Source organism: Hipposideros armiger, unplaced genomic scaffold (assembly GCF_001890085.2).
Source record: "Hipposideros armiger isolate ML-2016 unplaced genomic scaffold, ASM189008v1 scaffold_43, whole genome shotgun sequence".
Classification (NCBI taxonomy): domain Eukaryota; kingdom Metazoa; phylum Chordata; class Mammalia; order Chiroptera; family Hipposideridae; genus Hipposideros; species Hipposideros armiger.
Window position 1 is genome coordinate 625,264 of NW_017731393.1, and position 19,014 is coordinate 644,277.

The following is a 19,014-nucleotide window of genomic DNA, read 5'->3' on the forward strand; positions in this document are numbered from 1 at the left end:
TTCAAGTTGCTGACGCTGTTCTGGTCACTGTCTGGAGATGTTTGCTGGCGTGGTGAAGTCACAGGATTTTCAGAACACAGCCGCTCACCCAACACACGTCACAGGAGTCAGCGTCCCCACGGGTGAGGGCGGTGGGGCTCACGGCAGCGCTGGCACAGACCGATTTCAGCGAGCCCGGCCACATTCTCAGCGCCATAAAGCGCAGTGTAACCCAGGCTGAATCTGGGCCTCCCCATATAATTTCTTCCCTCTTTAAATTATACCAAAAAGGCAGTTATTTTTAAAAATTTACCCCACACCCTGGGGTGTGGTTTGAGGAGGCTACTCAGCTTTGGGGTGAGCACAGCGAACGGTCGAATGAGCCACTTGGCCAGTGGGGACAAGCTCATTCAATGCGGAAGATCAGAGTGCCATGCGTTCGGAACGCCCACTGCAATAAGAGGCTGCCATGCGTGCCACCATCTGGGCAGGGACTGGCTCAGGGCTCTAGAGTGAAATTGGTTTAAATGTTTGCTTTTGGAAAGCATATTCACTGCTGCGGTCTCTCATGGGCTGGTTCCGTTCTGTTGTCTGAGCAAACCAACCACTTGGCTTTGTGACACCAAACACGTCCGTCACCCAGGCTGTTGTCACAGCAAAGTGTCGGTGGCGCTTTTTAGCGTTTAAAAGTCAAAACAAAACGACAAGGTCAGAACAGAACATGCATGACCACTACCGTCCAGTGGCTATTGGACATGTTTATTGCCAAACTGCTCCAACCGGACATACAACCACATGATAATATTAAAGGTCTGCGTTTTGAGCACCTCAGCTCCTTTCAGTAAAGGTTCTGAAAACGTGGACAGTGCTGGCTTCTGGGTGTTGAACATCATCGTAGAAATCAGTGGGCTGAGCTGAAGGCTCAAGGAATAATATGAAAGTCCAGGAACCAGTTTTCATATTTGTTTATGATGTTGGTTTTGCCTCCGAGGAACAGACTACAGCTGTGGGTGTGGGGACCGGTACCTGCGGGGCCTGCTGGGTCAGCTCTGTCTTTGTCTAAAACAGCTGGATGATCGAGTCCCTTGATTTGCCGACACCAACCCATTTCACTGAAAGGGAAAAGGGTCGTTGAGGCCGGGGCGCCGCAGGGGTGGGGGGAGGGCAGCTGGACAAGGGCACCCACCTGCCACGCCAACATGGTTTTCCACGAAGCGGATGTAGCCCTGGGCCTGCGGGGGGAGGTCCTCCCACTTCCTGGCACCTGTGGTGTCTGCTTTCCATCCAGGCAGTGTCTCGTACTCCACCTCCACCTTCTGCAGGATCTCCTGGTTAGCTGGCGACACACAAGGGTGACAAGGTCCATCAGTGGGGCAGACGCTGGGTAGCTGGGACTCCCAGCCCAGGGCCTGTTTGCCTGGGGGCTGAGTGGCGAGGAGGGCAAGTCACCGTGCTTGGTTTCCTCAGGGTCGGGGAGTGGCTCTTAGACACTGGTTATCCCCCTTTCAGATCAGTAGGTCATGTCCACCCTGCGTGCAGATTTGCTACACGCTCTGCTGAAATGTCCACGGGTGACTCAGCTGAGGCGCACCAAAGGACCCCTCTTGGAAATGATAAGGGCTCCAGGCCTCTGAAGTGTTAGGAAGTCCTGAGGGATCTGTCCTGGGACTCCCAAGGGTCACAGCAGATGCCAACCACTCCTTACTGATGGAAGATGCTGGAATAAGCCATCCACCCTGAGGGTCCTCGAGCCTCGGCCCCTCTGCATTTACATGCTCCCTGGGGCTCTGGACCCCGGATCACAACATACTCCTGCTCCCTTCCAAAGGTCAGGGGTCAGTGGGGCCAGGGGACACTGGCAGAGAGAACACACACAATTCCTGCCCGTCATAGCCAGGAGGCGCTGGTGGGTCTACACACCCGGGGAGCGAAGGGCAGCCCGCCCACTGCTGCGGAGGAAGCTGCCAGCGGGAGTGGGGTCAGAATGTGACCCCCGGTCTGGGTGCATAAGTAACTGAAACCCAGGAAGACAGCATCACCTCCATGGTTCTGAAAAGCAGGGCTGTGTGGTAGCAGAAATCCCCGTCAGGATGTTAGGTAAAATAGTCATCTTCCTATTTGCACAGCTTTAGGCTTTCCAGAGCAATCCACATCTGCTAACTTGCGTGAGCGTCCAGCGCTCTGGGAGGCAGACCTTGCAGCCCAGGGCCCCAGGTGAGTGCCAGTGTGCCTCCCACCTGCTTACCCAGGCCCATCCCTCTGACTGCTTCCCAAACCACGGACACACCTGCAGCTGCCCTGAGACCCACTCAGGCCTCCCCACCGGAGCGAGAACATGTGACGGGTGGGTCCGCAGACAAGCACTCGCTCTGCTCTGCACACGTCACGGGCAGATCCTTCTCCTTGTCTCCAGGGTCCACAGGCCAAGTCCGACCCACAGCAGCTGGAGCCGCCCACGGAGGAAGCCGCCTCTTGCCCGTACCTGGGAAATAGGGGATCCTCTTCCCGTTCAGCTTGTACGACACGCCGACTTTGATCTCGTCCAGGGCATCCAGGATGTCCAGTTTGGTTAAGGCCAGCCTGTCCAAAACCAACAGACGGGATAAGTGGAGACGCTGTCGGCAGTGTGCTCATGGCTTTTCCGGCTTCCTCCCCTCACTTCTCCATTTCAGTGAACAGAAAATAACGGCGAGGCGCCCCCAGAGAAATGCAGCGGCGGGCTGGGCACACCTGCTGCCGCCCGGGCCCTCCTCCCCTCCAGGGCCCCCAGCCGCCACGTCCGTCCTCCATCCTGGCCGCACTTAGGCCTTAGCTCGTTCCTGCTGCTCTGCCCGTCTGCCCCAGGCTGCCCCATGGACACCCAGCCCGTCCACACCACGGATGCTGGTGACAGTGTCCACCATGGCGGTTCTTCCTCCCACCAGGCCCAGCGCCCAGGACCTCACATAAGTGCCTTCCCTTTTCCTGTCTCCTCTCCTCCTCCCTTCAGGGCCAGGTCTCCCTGTGCTTCCCGAGCCCGTGGTCACACTGTGCTTGGTGATGCCCCGTCATGTGCTTGGCCGTGGCCCTCGCATCCCTTGGCCTCCTGTTGACAGACTGGCCCCATGGGCATGGAGGAGGCGTGGCTAGCATTTGCACTGAACAGACACTCTGATGAGGGCTCTCACCCCGTGGCAGACGGGTGCCTCTCAGCCCTGCCAGTCTCACTGAACTCAAGACGAAGCAGCCAGTCCCCCATTCGAACAAAGTCCCTCATACCCCAGGAGGTCCCGAGTCGCTGGACCTGTGACTGTCACTAAGGGACAGTCCCGGCTGCCAGGTCAGTTTCGGGAATACGCCACCTATGGGGACATCACCAGGGAAACAGCTACATGCCTCCTGGCACCATCGGGTTCACCTTCCTGCCCCACAGCCAGGGAGACCTGGCTCACAGAGGTGGCAACCTGTGGAGGCCCCTCTGACGGGACTGAGAACTTCAGACAGAGCTCTTCCGGTTCTAACTAGAGCTCCACTCCCACTGTTGCCATGCGGTGTGTGGGGGGTGGGTCTCAGGTGAGCTTTAAAGGTGGCCTTCCCCCCTGGGGGTTTGCACCCGTCTTACAAGCCTGGTGTCACCCTGGTGGTTCAAGGGAAACTGAATGTAGGACAATTACCGCTGGCACAGGCCAGGCCCTGGAGCTCCCATCAGCCCAGCCCAGCCCTGCCTACAAACACCACTTCGTTGTCAGTGTCCTTAGCCAGCTCACTCTCTGCACACAGAAGCATCTCAAAGTGCCAGGTCTTTCCTAGGCTCAGAGACCCCTGTGGGAGGCCTGCTTGGCCGGCTCCGGGGCTTCTATCCGGGGTCTCAGAGCTCACACAGCATGGCCTCCTTTGGTACTCGGTCACACATTGTTGAACAGTCTCCCCTCCCCATAGCCCCAGCCCTAGCAGACCTAGGTCTGGACTGCCAGGTTCAGCTGGCTCAGGCCAGTTCCCAGGTAGCTGTGTGTTGGGTCCATCAGGACAAGGGGGTAGCCCTTTGGCTCTGGGTTTACCCACCCCCATATCTAGATGAACTACTTTAGCCTCTTACAAGGTGCCAAGATGCCCTCTGGCCTTCATGGTGCTACTCAGGAGCAGACAGGGGCCAGGCTGCAGGGCTGGCCCTGAGCGCCCTGGACAGGCCCTGCCGTGTGGAAAGGTCTAGATGGGGTAACAACAGCCCACGGGGGAGACTGGCCCCGAGCCCTGACCCCCTGCTCCACTTGCTCTGGGGGTGTCCAGGGAGTCCGGAACGGTCCCCGGTGTGGACGGCACTGGGATGGCCACATGGCAACAAGTGTGAGGGAGGGCTGCTTACGCGGTGAATCCATTGACCATGTGGGCGTATCTCAGAATCATGAGGTCTAACCAGCCGCAGCGCCTCTTCCTGCCCGTGGTCACCCCCCACTCGTGGCCGCGGTTCTGCAGCAGGTCTCCGATTTCCTGCGTGAGAACAGAGCAGGTGAAAGAGGGCCGTCCCTGCTCGTCGGGCCCTCTGCCCCCCCACCCCCCGCCCCTTGGCTCGGGGCAATCTGGAAGCTGCACCCCCTGACAAGTTCCCTCCACACAGGCCGAGGCCCCCAGCTGAGGCCCCATCATCTGGCTGATTGCCCCCTCCTGAAGGCAGACGGACTCTGCCTGGTGGGCAGACACAGGCAGCCTGGCCACCTCCTCCCCCTCAGCTCCCACCTGCAGGGAGGGGAGGGCAGAACCGACCTGTTCTGCAGCTTAGCTGGAGGCCAGCGGGGATGAGTTTGTTTCCCCTGGGGTCCCCATCCCTGTCCCTGTGCTCCCTGCCTCAGGAAAGCCGCCTGCTACCTTTCCCACTCTGGCCTTCAAGCACACCTGCTCAGAACAAAGGTCTCCCGCCCTCGCAGCCACCAGGACACAAGGCCAGACTGACAAAGGCAGGCCGGTGGCGGCCTGAGGATTCCTTTCTGAGCCAGGAGGTCCCTGGGCAGCACCACACTGGGGCTCAGAGGGGGGTGTGGGCACCCTGCAGGCCTGCAACAGCTCCCCAAGGAGCGGGGCAGCGTGGACATGCATGTGCACAGTGCATTCTCAGTGTAAGCCCACACGTGCCATGATGCCGGAACACACAGCCTTAGACACATCTCGTTAGGCACCCCCATGGGTGCCTGGCCCCCCGTGTCCCCAAGGGGCCCTGCCGAGGCTGGGGACGCACGTTGATCTGCTCGGTGGGGAAGGCGCCGATGCCCACGCGTGTGGTGTAAGCCTTCACTACCCCGTAGACGTCGCCTATGTTCTGGGGGGGGATGCCCAGCCCTGTGCACACGCCGCCCACTGTGCAGTTGGATGACGTCACAAACGGGTAGGTCCCTGCAAGACAGAACCTGTTGGGGACCATCCGCCACCCCCCACAGGTCACCCCAGCCCAGGGGCCCCTTGGGGCAGCGGGTAGAGGGCAGATAAGCCCCCTGCATGGCCTCTTGGAGGGGTCTCCAGGGCCAGCTGGAGGGGCCTCCTGGGGAGTGGCCCCCACAGGGTCTTGAGTGGGAGGAGAGGGAGGTTTCCCAGCACCAGGTGGCCTTGCTGCTGGTGTGACCCTGGGGTCGGGAAAGGGTGGTACAGAGACCCGCATGGGACAGTCCGAGGTGTGGCTCTGACACCCCTGCCATACCCGCCCTGTGGGGTCCCTGTTGCCTCCCACCCTCTCATCTCCAGCTCAGCCTCTCCCCCGCTTCCCCTCCTGTTGAAGTAAGTACAAGGGGCAGCTGCACCATTTCCGCGGCACAGACGGCAGCGTGTCTGAGAAGGGCCCCTGCCACGCCCCATGTTGGCCGACAAGAAATGGGGAGCGGTGGGATCAGCTGTCGGAACGCACCGAAGTCAATGTCCAGGAGGGCCGCGTTGGCGCCCTCCACGAGGATTTTCTTGGGGGGGCCATGCAGCGCCTCGTACATGAAGTAGACTCCGTCTCGGACCATGGGCCGGATCCTCTCGGCAAAACCCTGGGAGAGGGAGGAACACAGCTGCGGGGGGCCCCAGGCATGGCCCCCCCAGCTCCTGCCTCCTCCTGACAGCCTCACTCAGCCAGCACATTCCTTTCCAGGGAGGGGACTGGTCTGCAACCAACCCTCTTCCGGGTCTTGTCCTTGACACTCAACACTGGCCTCTCAGTGACCACAATGGGGTGAAGTGTGTCCCCTCAATTCATATTTTGAAGCCCTAACCCCCAGGACCTCAGAATGGGGCTATATTTGGAGGTAATTCAAGTTCACATGGGGTCAGTAGGGTGGGCCCCATCAAGTATGACTGGGGTCCGTCAGTCCGTTCCTGTTCGCATTTACAGCCCTAGATAAGGGCTCGAGCAGTAGGATCCCAGCCTTGGAAACTTCCAGAAGGGCTTCGCACTGGCATCAGCCTGTCCCCAACCCCACCTGCCCCTCTCACCTTTACCTAGTGCCGCAGATAAGACCGTGCCGGCCTCCCTTCCCCAGCATGTTCTGGGCCCTTTCCCCAGAGAGGAAGTGAGAGCCGGGCCAGGCGGGTGAGCCAGGCCTCCTGAGACCTCCTGACTGACCATGGCCGGCCATGGTCCCCAAGAAGGCCAGCCGCCCCGTAATAATGCCTTGCAACGGGTGTGCTCCGTGCATGTTCAAGGGACGTCGGCTAGTTGTTAGAGCCACACGCTGCCCGGCCGCCCCAGCTCTACCTTGAGCCTTCTGAGTTGACCTTCAACGTCTATTTCCAAAGTGGGGAACATGGACTGGTGCTGATGGGCCAGGTTCTTGAATCTGCAGAGGTGACAGTGACTGGGACCCCTCGTTTCTGCTGGATCCCCGAGCCCCTCCTCACTAGCATGTCCCTGGGGCTGTGGGCAGGCAGGTACCTGGCGGAAAACTCATCAAAGTCCGACAGCAGGTCACAGATGCGCAGGCCCGTGCGGGCTGCTTTGGACGAGTAGGCCGGTCCGATTCCCTTCCGGGTGGTGCCGATGCTGAGAGAGGGGGCGGCTGTGAGCACCGGAGCCTGCCTGGAAACTTGGGGTCCCTGCTAGCCCTCCAGACCTCAGCTTCCTCCCCTGGGTGACATGTCAGCAGCAGCACCCAGGGGCTGGGTGGCTGTGAGAACCGACCAGACTCCTTGAATGGCCACCTCTCAGGAACCCAAGGGCTGGGCGGTGGTAGATGGTTCTGAGCCCCAAACTAACCTTCCCCTCATCTCGCCGCCTCCACTCTGGGACCCAGTTGCCTATGGGGCCCTCCCGTCCCATTTGCGTTCTAACCAAGCATCCCTCTCAACTGGCACTGAGGATGCTGCCTCCTCAGACTGGCAGCCAGCTGTGCCCACCCTGTACCCACTGCCTGGCACATGAGTATGTGTGCACAGGTGTGAGGGTGCATGCGCATGAATGTGTAAAAACATGAGTGTGCATGCACGCAAGAGTGCTAGTGTGCACGTGTGCGAGTGTGTGCATGTGTGTGTACATACTCATGTGTGCACGTGCACATGTTAAGTGTGTGTACATGAGTTAGTGTATGTGCATGCGTGTGAGTGTGCACATGTGCATACTCACGTGAGTGCACACAGGTGTAAAGTATGGGTATGCAACATATGTGCACACGTGTGTTAGTGTGTGTTTGCACATGTGTGCACGCGCGTGTGTGTAGTGCATGCTCGTCTGCTTTGTCCCTTCCTGGTTCTGTGACCGAGTCCCAGCTCATTAGAACAAATGTCACTGGTAGACAAGTGTATCACCATCAGGTGCTTGTGGGGCAGGATTTGGGTGCATATGGAGCTGAGGCCCTGGGTGGGGTCAAGGCTGGCCCAGGATCCCAGCAGTGGCAGCGGGCATGGCAGGTGCCAGATAGCACATGCACTCCTCGGGGGTGACCCGGCAAGAGGCAGTGCATTCGGGCTTTGGGGTCTAACGGGGCTGTTCTCCAGGAGCTTTGAGGGGATGCAGGTTCCCCTCCTGTCACACTGGATGGGACACACCCCCAGGACACCAGCTAGTGGACTAAGCAGCCAAGAGAAGCGCTGGTACTCACTTCTTGCCCTCCTGGGCCTGCCGCTGCACCTCCTGGAGCCCGTCCACCGCCTGGTGAAAATCAAACACTGCGGGGCCAGTGAGGGTGCCGGGGGCGAGAGGAGCAGAGGGAGGGTTACAGGCCGCCCCTGCTGCCCCGCCACACACCCGGGCCTCCACGGAGCGGCGGGCCAGTTGGAAAGGGGACAAACTGGATCGAGCCTCTGCTCCCCACCAACTCATGTGAGTCCCCTTGGGCCTTAGTTTTCCCATCTGCCATGGGGACAGTGACCTGACCTAGTGCCCACCTTGCCCAGGGAGGCCATGCGGAGCTAGGGGGGCTGTGCAGCCAGGGAGGAGGGCCACGGCGGGGGGTCAGTATGCAAGGGGCGGGCAGGCGGGGAGGGCAGGCACTCACCGAGGTGGGCTCGGTCAGAGATGATGAGCCTCTTCTCCCAGTCCTTGAGGCCTGCGGCAATAGGCACAGGTGAGGGTGCAGGCTGGCCCCCTCACCCGCTCTCGCCCCGCACCCCCTACTCTGCAAGGGGCCACCATGGTCACCTCTGGCATGCAGCAAGTGACAGGTCCCCCTTCATGGTCTCTCTCCCCGCTGGCGGTCCCAGACCCTTCCCCTCAGGTAGCCCACCCACATCCCCCCAGGGCCTCTGGCCGGCCACCTGCAGCGCCTCCTGGTGCCAAGGCCAGGTTCCCACAGGCGTTTATCACACCTGCCCTGAACTTGAGTCCTGAGGCGAAGGCTCTGCTTCCTCTGTGGACCCTCTGGGGTCTCAGGGCTGCTGCTTCATGGTCAGCCTGCCTTTAGACACCCTCACAGGGTCCGGCTCACCTGGGCGCCTGGGTGGTGGCCTCAGTCACTGCCTACCTACCCCCTGTCCCCAAGGAGCCCCAGGAACCAAGTCCTTTTCTATAGGCAGGGTTGGCCCGCCAGAGAAAATGCACAGCGAGGTGCCAGCCAGCACGGCCGCTGAGGACACTCAGGGGCTGGGACAGGGCACTGCCCCGGGCACTGGGACCTACCTTTCTTCTCATTCTTTTCTGCTTCTTCAAACAAGCCTGGTAAGTGGACGACCACCCCGTTGCCTGCAACACACAGACACGAGGCTGAACTGTAACACGGACCCTGGGCCTCCCTCGTGTTTAGAATGGCCCGCAATCTGCACCCCACGCTCACAGCGGCGCATCCACAACAGCCGGGACGTGGATGCCACCAAGTGTCCACAACGGGCGATGAGTAAGAAGAATGGGCCCATCCACAAATGGACGTCACCCAGCCTTAAAAAGGACAGACTCTGACACCTGCCACGGCACGCATGGACCTCGAGGACACTATATAACGTGAAATAAGGCAGGTACAGGGGGATAAATCCTGTGTGACCCACGCATATGAGGTCCCTGGAGGAGTCAGGTCCAGAGACAGGAAGTAGATGGTGGTGCGGGGACTGGGGGCGGGGGGATCAGCAGTGAGTGTTTAATGGGGACAGAGGTTCCGATTGAGACGATGAGAAAGTTCTGGAGACGGATGGTGGGGATGGTTGCATGACAGTGTGGATGTGCTTAGTGCCACCGAGCTGTGCACTTAAAATGGCTAAGGTGGGACATTTGTGTTATGTGTATTTCATCACAATAAAAGAAAAGGTCCAAACAAAACAACCCAGCCCGAAGTGTTTATGGAGCAGAGGGCGGTGGTGGGGCTGGGTGGGAGGGAGACGACCAGCAAATGGCGCGGGGGAACTTCTCGGGGTGACGACAGTGCTCTGAAACCAAGTTGTGGTGATGGCTGCACAACTGTGAGTGAGCTACATGGCCCATGAATTCTGCCCAATGAAGTGGTCACCGTTTATTCGAATGGCGGACAGCGGGAGAGTGAAGTGATGCACCCCAACCCCTTCCAGGGCCCAGCGGGCCCCTAGGAGCCGTGCTGCCCCGTCCCCATGAAACCGAAGGGGAACCCGCATGGGCAGACCAGCCCGAGGTCACACAGCACATTCATGAGGGGGCAGGTAAAGCTGAGTGCTGCCCTCTCCTCCAAGACCACAAGCTGCTGGGCTGGGCCGCCTTCTCCTGTGCTGGTCCCCGCTGGCTGGCGGTGGCACAAGCTGGCCAAGGAAGACAGGGCATGGGTGCAGACTGGAGTGACTCAGAGACTACGCAAGCCACACCAAGCACAAAAGGTCACCTAAATGCCATGCATCCTGAAATGGCCACATGGGAAGGGCCTGGGGCGCCGAAAGCTGAGGAACAGCCGTGTGAGCTCCCGCATGGTCCACCTCTGTTAAGGCTGCTTATTGGACACTGTCTGGCCACACTGACCCACGCTCCCTGGTGACTGCCTGGCCTGACCTGTCCCCAGCTCCTTCGAGACCCAGCAGAGCACCCTCCCCAGCAAGCGGTGCCTCCTGGGCCCTGCAAGCGGGGACCCAGCAGATAGGCTGGCACTGGGGGCTTCCTGCAGCAGGGCTCCGCCCTGCCAGGCCCAGGCTGGGAGCACAGCCTGGGTCTCCAATGCGAACTGCAGGTTGCCACCGTGTGTCCTCACCCACTGCTGGGGCCTGAGTCTGCACCCACATGGAGAAGGCACTTGGTGTCCCTGTTCTCTCGACTGCATGCAGCCCCACGCCCACAGTCCCCTTCCCGTCTCACATGCAGGGGGCCGGCCCCTACGCCATCACCCGGCACACTCCGGCCCTGCAGCCTTGACTTCCTGAGCAGGAGGGGCGGGTGCAGAAGGGTCACCAGTGTGATGAGTCATGGAAAGAGCCAGAAGGAAAAGTACTGAAGTGCCGAGAGCATGTCCCCTGGGCCTGGGAACCAGAGCAAGCGTCTCTGAGTAAGGGAGACAAGGAGCTGAGGCCAGGACGGGCAGTCAGGCCCTGTGACCACAGTGGGGAGGAGAGGAGACAGAAATACACACATGGAGGGAAAGAGAGACGCAGAGAGGGACAGGGACAGAGGAGGATGGAGAGGGAGAGGTCCTCACGATCCTAGAGGCAGCTGTAGCTCAGGGGCACTAAAATGTCACTGGTGCCTGCAGGGAGCGCAAGGGTGATGGCTGGGGGCAGGGGGCTGCAGAGGGGAGCGCGATCTCTCTACAGCATGGACCCTCATGCAGGAGACAGGAAAAACACAGCATCCCCTCACAGGCTTGGCTCCATCCACACAGCAGGAAGCCAGGCCCGTCGCACCCACACACGCATGCAGGCATGCTCACGCATAGGCATGCACACGCACACACACGTGCAGACATGCACACGCACGGAGCACACGCACCCAGTTCACGCACACAGACCTGCTCAGCACCCCCGGGGGGTCTGGGAGCTCCACGGGGCCCTGCGTCCTCTCCCCCTCTGACCCCGGCACCTCCACCTGCCCCACAGGCAGAGGACAGGCTCCCGCGTGGGGCGGAGCACGTGATTCCCGCAAAGCGCCTGGCACTCACCAATGAAGGACACGGCCTTGGAGTTGATGATGCCACTGGGCAGCAGGTGGAAATCATACTCCTTGCCGTCCACCACCACGGTGTGGCCAGCGTTGTTGCCCCCCTGGGGACAGAGATCCGGCTGAGTGTCCAGAAGTCCCGGGGCCTGGACCACCCCGGCAGGCTGGCGAGACCAGCTCCGACAGCAGGGACTCAGGAGACGCTTCTGGGCTGCTCGGGGTGGCGGTTCTGTCCCCCGAGTCCGTGCATGGACCTGGGCAGCCAGGCCCAGTGGTCGGCTCTGATGCGTGTCTGGGCTCTGCTGGGTTAGTGCCCGGCTCCCTGGACAGCTGCAGGGGCTGGTTCCAATACCAGACTGCCTCGTGGGCACGTGTCAATGTCCCAAGGAGGTGTCTCAGTGCAGGCCCCTGAAGCTGGGACATTCAGAGCCCCTCTGGGGTCCCTCCTCTGATGCAGGAATGAGGGGGCCCAACCCTTCCGGGAGGCACACACACAGGCCCCCAGGGCCCAAACTGCCGCTCTGCACACAGCCCAAGCTGTACAGTGGCGGACAGGTGAGGGGGGCAGGTACCATGATGGGCCAGTGGGGCCAGAGCCCCTCACCCCCTCGGCAGGGACCCCTCCCTTTGGGCCCAGCCTCCCATATAAGAATAAAGAGGAAAACACAATTTTGAGGCCAGCCCTGTTCTGAGGGACACACAGGCCACAGGCTTTCCTCTTTATGGGTCTTGTGCTGAGCGTGGGTTGGGGTCAGTGGGGATGGGTAGGGGAGCCCCAGGAAGGTCCAGTGGCAGAGGGATGGCGGGCACTAGGCCCTCCAGGGAGGGTCACAAGCTTGCTGGGGCCCATCTCCACAGACCTGCCTCTTGTTGTGCCTGCTCTGTCCCCAGGGCCTCAGAGCCCAGCCCAGCCTGGCCCTGCCCCACCCGCCTGCCTGCATCTCCCGGGCCTCCACCCTGCCGTCCTCCTGCCTTGCAGAGGGGTGGTGGGCTGCAGGCTACTGGGGCCTCAGGCGCCCTGCAGGGCCCACCCTGCCCCAGGCAGGGCTGCAGGAAAGGCCTCCTCCCCCACCGGGAGCACCTGCTCCTCACGCAAGGCTGGTCTGCCAGCTCCACTGAAGCAGCCCAGCCAGGCGGCACGGGGCACCTGGGGCAGCAAGGGGCAGACGCCGGCAGGCCCCGGGCCAGGGGCACTCCCTCCTGGGCCTCATGTCCACATCGCTGCATTCAGTGGGGCTGGAGCCCTAACCCACCTCCCGCTCCCCTGCCTGCTCTGCCCTCCAGGGCCCTGCTGAAAACCAATTCTACCAGGGGGCCTGCTCATGACACGCATGTGGGAGGTCTCTCCCGGGCTGTCCCCAGTGCTGCTGACCCAGGGTGTGGAGGCCGAGCACAGCAGGTCTGCCCTCTCAGACTCTTGGGGTCACCGCTGTCCGGGTGTCCCACAGCTTGGCTCCCAAGGGCGGACCTGCTGTTTCCCCAGGCGCCCCGTGGTCAGCAGAGGCCAAGGGGCCCAGGGATTTCCAGGTGCTTGGCTGTGGGAACTGCACAAGTGACAGGGGGAGCAGGAGAGCAAAGGGGGTGGGGGGGCCTGGGGCCAAGAAGGGATGCCCCACAAGCGAGGGTGGGCAGGTGGCACCAGGCCTTGGGGGCTGAGGACAGAGATGGTGCTGGGAGGTGAGCCTCGTGGGCTGCCGGAGGGGAGATGAGGAAGGCTGACGTGGGCCAGGCTTGGGGACGGGGAGAGAGGCTGGGGGCTCAGCCTTGGCCATCAGAATGGTCACTGGCGCTTCCAGCAGACCCAAGCCCTGCCCTGGGGTGCTGGTTCAGTCCTTTGGGAGGCTGGGAATTCAGACAGCCCACGCGTGACTGGCAGGACCCGGGTGTGGTGGTGTCACTGTGCCCTCCCAGAGATCCCATCATTGCAATATCCTTGTGTGGGCACGCGGGTAGTGAGTCCCCTCAGTAGGGTTCTCCACCCACGGTTGCACCCACAATCGCAGCCTGGGGCACGCGGTGTCCACAGACAAGAAAGGAAAACTGAGGTCCCCAGAAAATGGGGTTTGCGGCAGAGCACAGGCCAGACTGCCTCCCTGTAGACACTGTACCCCGTATGCCACACATTTGCCCACAGCTGAGTCCTGCCTGCCAGGCTGGGGGCCAGAGCAGCCCAGACACCCTGACTCCCTCCCCTGCTGAGTGCCCAGCACCAACGTCTGCTGGCCCGAGGACACACACGCAGGCATGAAGTGCTTCTGAGCAGAGCCCCACCTTTGTTTGGGGTAAACATGGGTGCCTAGGAACAGGCACAGGCCATTGTGGACCAGTGGGCATCAGATGACCCCTGCCAGCTGCAGGGCCCAGGCGTCAGGCCACAGTCCACTCCCAGGTGCGTGAGCCAGCCCAGTGCTGAGCCCAGGGCCTGCTGACTACCCAGAGACCCTGGTCTGTGCTCCCCCAGGCTGCACGTGGGCTGGTGACAAGGTCGGGGCAGGGACACTACCTGCCGTCCTCAGGCTTTGGCCTGGCTGCTGTCTGCAGGGGCGAGGACAGCTGGGCCAAATGGCACCGGTCAGCTGGGGGGGGGGATGGCTCTGCGCCCTCAGGCTGTGGGCTGGTTTGGAAAACCACATGGAGGGGGCACTTGCCCAGGGTCCCCATGAGACACACGAGGACTGTTGAGGCCTCTGAGGAGTGGCCCTACCTCCGGGGCTGCTCTCAGCCTCTGTCCCGGGTGTGCAGTCTCCAGGGGCTGCATGCCCAGTGCCCTGTGACAGTGCGCCAGGGCACTCCCGGGACCTCAGGGCAGTCCTGGGGATTCCCAGGCCTCAGCATCGCCATCTGCTCAGTAGCACCCCACTTCCATGTCCCTGGGAGAATGGCCCTGTCAGCAGGGGTGGGGCGCAGAGGCGGGCCGTAGCCCCTCCGGCTTCTCCCCTGTGGGCTGGAGCCTGGGTCAGGCACAGGTCCAAGCCTCCCCGGGGGCTGAAGCCACCCCCACTGCCCCCTGCCTGGCCTGGCCAGTCACTCAAAGTCCCCGTGGATGTCAGCTGCCTCCCTGGCAGGGATCTGAGAAAGGAGGGTGTTCTCACTTCTGGACACGGTAACAGGACCAAGCCAAGCCGGCCCACTGGGGAGTCTGACCAGCTCTGAACTTCCTGGCCCTGCACGTATCTGACTGGCTCACTCTCCTTGGAGCCCAGGGACGGCGGGCCCAGGCCCAGCAGGGGTGCTCTTGTCCTGGGGCTGCCTGGGCTCAGCTCCGTGCACAGCCTGTCCCCAGAGATCCTGAGTGGTGACCTTGGGACATGCAACACATACCCTAATGCTCCCCCCCACCTGCATCTAGAGACCCTCCCGCCTCATGTAGCCTCTGCTACCCCCCTTCACACCCCAAGGTTCGTGCAGCCCTGAGACCCAACCCCGATGTCCCTGTTGGGGGTGCCTCTCCACGCCCCTCCTTGCCCCCAGTTTCAACACCAGTGGGACTCTCGGGATGGAGTGAGCTATGCCTGTGGGCCTTGTCGCTCACGTGTGTCCACAGCCTCGCTCTCTAGTGTCTGTCCTGCTCCTGGCCCCCTTTCACAGCCCTTGTGCCTCGTACCCTATGTGCCTGGAAGCCCCCCACTGACCTCTGATCTGCCAGGTACCCCACCCCGCATGACCCACTCAGCCACCAGCTCCCCACACCACACAGGTCTCCACATGGCTCAGAATGGCTCCTTTGGCCACACAGCACCCACTTAGGTTCTCAGGGGGGGCCCACCTGGCTTTCTCCCCTGTGAGGCAGCCCCTTGCCCCACCCTGTCGTCAGCACTGAGGGCCGAGGGAAGTGAGCTCCTGTCTGGGACAGAAACCAGCTCTTCCATCTCCGTGTGCAGGACGAGTGGACAAAGGGAGCAGAGAGGTGAGGGCAGGGGAGTCGGCAGCCCCTCGGAAGCCGTGGGTGGTCGGCAGGAGGCAGGTTTCATCAGGATGGTGCATGCCACTCAGCCAGCCTGTGCTCAGGGTGGAGATGCCTGGGTGAAGCCACGAAGGCCCCCCGCAAGTGATGCAGGGCTCCACGTGGTCTGGCACCAGCCAACAGGTTCCTGCCACTCATTCATTCAACCCAAACCAGGAGCTGCTCTCCAGTGGGTGACCAGTGCCATCTGAGGGTGCCGATGTGGAGGGAGGCCTGCTTCTGGAAGCAACACCAGGCGTTCCAGGCCCCAAGCAGCTGCCCCTCTGCCCCCAGAGGCCCCTGGACCAGCCCGGGGGGCATGGTGACGTGTTCCCCAACAGATCCCTTGGAGAGAGGCCCCAGAGCACCGACAAGCTGCAGGACATGGCCCTTGATGAGTGAGGCCACTTTGCACATCACCGCAGTTCTCCACCACCAGCCTGAGGCTGGCTTGCCCTTCACAGGGGACCTCGGCAGGACACAGCCCTGCCAGAGGGGGGTGGTGGCATAAAAGCTCCTGTGGAAACCAAGAGAAACCCAGCAGGGTGCCCTGTACCGAGCCCGGAGGGCACACTGAGCCCTGGTGACGTCCTCACTGCAGTCGGAAGGGTGGGTTCTAAATCCTGCCTCAGTGGCCAGAAGCCTCTGACGAAGGTAACTCTGGACATGGAGGAACGGCTGGGAGTGAACAGCCGGCTACCGTGGACCTGGGGCCACCTCCAGGCTGGGGACAGGGTGCAGCAGGGGAAACTGTGATGGCCAGTGAGGTGGGCGGGCCCTTAGCTCCTGCCTGGGCCTGGGGGGTGGGGTCAGGCAGCAGGAAGGAGCACAGAAAGGGGGAGCTGGGCAGTAGAGGGGCAGGGACTCCCAGAAAGCAGGTGAGCAGAGCTCATGGTCCCTGTGTCTCAGCAGAGAGCACAGAGAACAACAGCACAGGACGGTTGATGATGGTCTCGGGGTCACTGTGAGGTGGCCACAGCGGGAAGCCACGAAAGAGGAAAGGCACAGGCCAGCAAGGCCACAGCCCAGCCCTGGGGGCCGGACTGGGGGTGAGAAGAGAAGGTGGCACTGGGGCAGGAGGGGTGCCCGTGCGAGGCAGGGCGCCGGAGCCCCCCACAGGCCCTGAATGCGGCTGGGGAGTGCTGCTGAGGGTGAGAAGGCATGGCAGCCGTGGGCGGGGACCGGGACACCACATCAGGTCAGCGGTCAACAGTTAGCAAACAGGAAGGGAGGCTGCCCTGGAAACGGGTCCTGGAGGCGAATAGAACGGCAGGAGGAACCCAAGGCCCAAGACTGGATGGTAAGGAAGGTCTTGGGGGCTCCTGGGGTGCAGGCTGGCCACAGGCCCCAAGTGACTGAGATGGGAATGGAGACAGGGCAACCGTAGGGGACGCAGCCACCATTTGGGATGGCCCCAAGCCCAGGTGACAGGCCAGGTGACCCGGTCACGGGGGCTGGCCGGCTGCAGCCTTTTCAGCAGCCACCCATATGGGACTCAGGCCCTAGCCTGGCCCCTGTGGTTGGTCCCACCTGCAGCTCTTTCAAGTAATGGCAGTGGGCAGGGCCTGGCCTGCTGACCCAGGTGGCAGAGCAGGGAGAGTTCTGTTCCAGAGCCATCTCCACAGCCAGGGAAGGCTGGCGGCATCAACAGGAGGGTATCGAGAGTAACTAACTGCAAAGTCACTTCGAGGAGGGGAGATGGGCTGACCCGAGCCGGCAGTTTACATGGAGGGCCGTGGGCTCACTGGAGCACACAGGTGGAGGAGGGGGTGTCCTGTGCTGGGGGGGGCAGGAGGGGACAGGAGCAGCCGCCCACTGACCATGCACCAGTCTCGGGGGACAAGGAACCCTCACATACACAGTAGCACACAGCTGCCTCTGGCACCTGGGGCTCTCAGGAGAGTGTATGGGCTTGTTTTCAGTGGCGTAGGACAGAGACAGGGTGGGAGACCGTCCGTGGTCCTAGGAAGCACCTCCCAGGAACCCACTGTGGGCCTCCAGCAGGAGTGGTCTGGCTGTGGAGGTTTCCCCGGACAAGTGCATTGGGCCCACCCCGTCTCAGAGGGCTCTGAGCCCCAGCTTGGCATGCATTCCTTCCCTGTTTTAAGCAGCAAACCCCAGTAGTTCCAATGCCGACACCCCAAAGCCAACCCTTTGCGTCCAAGCCCTAGGTCAGCCCACAGTGGCACGTGTGGCTTGGCAGCCTTGGCAATGGGGCAGTGGCCCCCCAGGGAGAGCTCAGGGTCCATCAGAACAGAGAGTGCTGAGAGCAGCCTGCAGCTGGCAGAGGCCCTGTCCTGGGCCCTCAGGGGACAAAGCCTGTGTCTGCCTCCTCCGTGGCACTGCCAGCCACTGGGTCACCCTGGCCCAGAGGTCCGTGGTTCCTCCTTCTCCCCACGTCCAGCCGGGACCCTCCTGTCCTTGCTCTGACTTCCCTCACGTCCTTCCCACTGACATGCCCTTACTTCTCTCCCTTCTTGGTTGACCCCTCAGGTCACCGCCTCCCAGAAAAGCGTCGCTGACCCACAGAGCCCCTCCCCCCATCACTCAGCCCTCTTGGTACATGAACCCTTTGTGGAGTCAGCCAGTCCCATGCCAGAGGGAATGAGGGATGGGTGTGTCTTGGTGACCCTCAGGGAAGCTGAGGTCCCCCGCCGCCCTCCCCCACTGAAGGGCCCAGTGTCACACCCATGAGACACCCCACCCACCCCCTGAGGATCGGGTGTCCCCAACTCAGCAACACTTGTATTTATAGCTCATCCCCTGGCCCAGGGGAGGGAGTGGGGGAGGGGTGTCTCGTGCAGGGAGGGAAGTGTGAGGGCCTGAGTGGGTGTTGTGTGCATGTGTGAGTGGGTGGGGGTGGCCCCCGGGAAGGTGTCCCCGCAGGGAAGGACTCCAAGAGGCGTGTCGGAGTCTGAGTGGGAGGACGGGGCCGCGTCTGTCTGGGTGGGGGACCGCCCCGGCGCACCTGGCAGCGGCTGATGATATCGGCGTCCGTGGCCAGCAGGTCCACCACCTTGCCTTTGCCCTCGTCCCCCCACTGCGCGCCCAGCACCACAGTCACCCGGGAGCCGGTCGTGGTCGCCTCCTGCTGCAGCCGCCCCCGCTTGACGCCGCCCGGGCCGGAGGGCCGATCGTTGGAGGCTCGAGTCGCCGACATGCTGCTCGGCCCGTCCGCTGCGCTGGGCCGCCGGAGAGCCCGCCGACCCGCGCGCCCCGGCCATTAAAAGGCGCTGCCCCGGGCGGGGGCGGGCCCGTGACGCTCGCTGACCTCCGGCCTCCGGTCCCGCCCCCGCCGCCAGGCGCCGAGGTGGGCCGCGGGCGCTTTGGGGGCGCAAGCATTGACGACGCGCTCCGGGGGCCCCTCCCACGGGCCTGGGCAGGGCGCCCCACGAACGTCACCGGGGCGTTCGCGACCCCCGCCCCGGGGCAGGCCTGGGCGCAGAGAACCCGCCCCGGCGGGCCCTGCGGGGTCCCCGGAACTGCGGAGGTCTCCTCCAGGGCGGGAGTGCGCCTTGCAAAAGGGGAGCTTCGTCTCTGCGCCCCACCTGGAGGGTACGCACACCCCGGGGCTGGGGGCACGCACCTGACCCGCGGTGAACCCAGGTCCCCTGGACCG

General features: G+C 62.4%; 2 protein-coding genes across 2 annotated transcripts; one reads left to right on the forward strand and one right to left on the reverse strand.

Annotated features, from left to right (window-relative positions):
* Window positions 1-701: 701 nt before the first annotated feature.
* Window positions 702-18,648, reverse strand: ADSS1 (adenylosuccinate synthase 1). The gene is made up of 13 exons (XM_019639295.1): window positions 18,364-18,648; window positions 11,454-11,556; window positions 9,035-9,097; window positions 8,415-8,465; window positions 8,019-8,085; window positions 6,857-6,964; window positions 6,680-6,761; window positions 5,849-5,975; window positions 5,189-5,343; window positions 4,322-4,446; window positions 2,462-2,559; window positions 1,166-1,315; window positions 702-1,091 (listed from the first exon to the last, which is right to left on the reverse strand). The coding sequence occupies exons 1-13, from the start codon at window positions 18,553-18,555 to the stop codon at window positions 1,039-1,041; spliced, it is 1,374 nt and encodes a 457-aa protein (XP_019494840.1). The 5' UTR covers window positions 18,556-18,648; the 3' UTR covers window positions 702-1,038.
* On the forward strand, window positions 11,563-18,120 carry LOC109381060 (translation initiation factor IF-2-like). The gene is made up of 2 exons (XM_019639296.1): window positions 11,563-16,695; window positions 17,889-18,120. The coding sequence occupies exon 1, from the start codon at window positions 12,213-12,215 to the stop codon at window positions 13,131-13,133; it is 921 nt and encodes a 306-aa protein (XP_019494841.1). The 5' UTR covers window positions 11,563-12,212; the 3' UTR covers window positions 13,134-16,695; window positions 17,889-18,120.
* Window positions 18,649-19,014: the final 366 nt, after the last annotated feature.

Bases quoted from the DNA above. Each gene is read 5' to 3' on its own strand.
- ADSS1 (XM_019639295.1), bottom strand. From the start codon at position 18,555: ATGTCGGCGACTCGAGCCTCCAACGATCGGCCCTCCGGCCCGGGCGGC. The intron at 9,098-11,453 runs GTGAGTGCCAGG...TGTGTGTTGCAG, and splicing joins CAAGGCCGTGTCCTTCATTG to GCAACGGGGTGGTCGTCCAC. The intron at 8,466-9,034 runs GTAGGTCCCAGT...CTATTGCCGCAG, and splicing joins AGAAAAGAATGAGAAGAAAG to GCCTCAAGGACTGGGAGAAG.
- LOC109381060 (XM_019639296.1), top strand. From the start codon at position 12,213: ATGGGTAGGGGAGCCCCAGGAAGGTCCAGTGGCAGAGGGATGGCGGGC.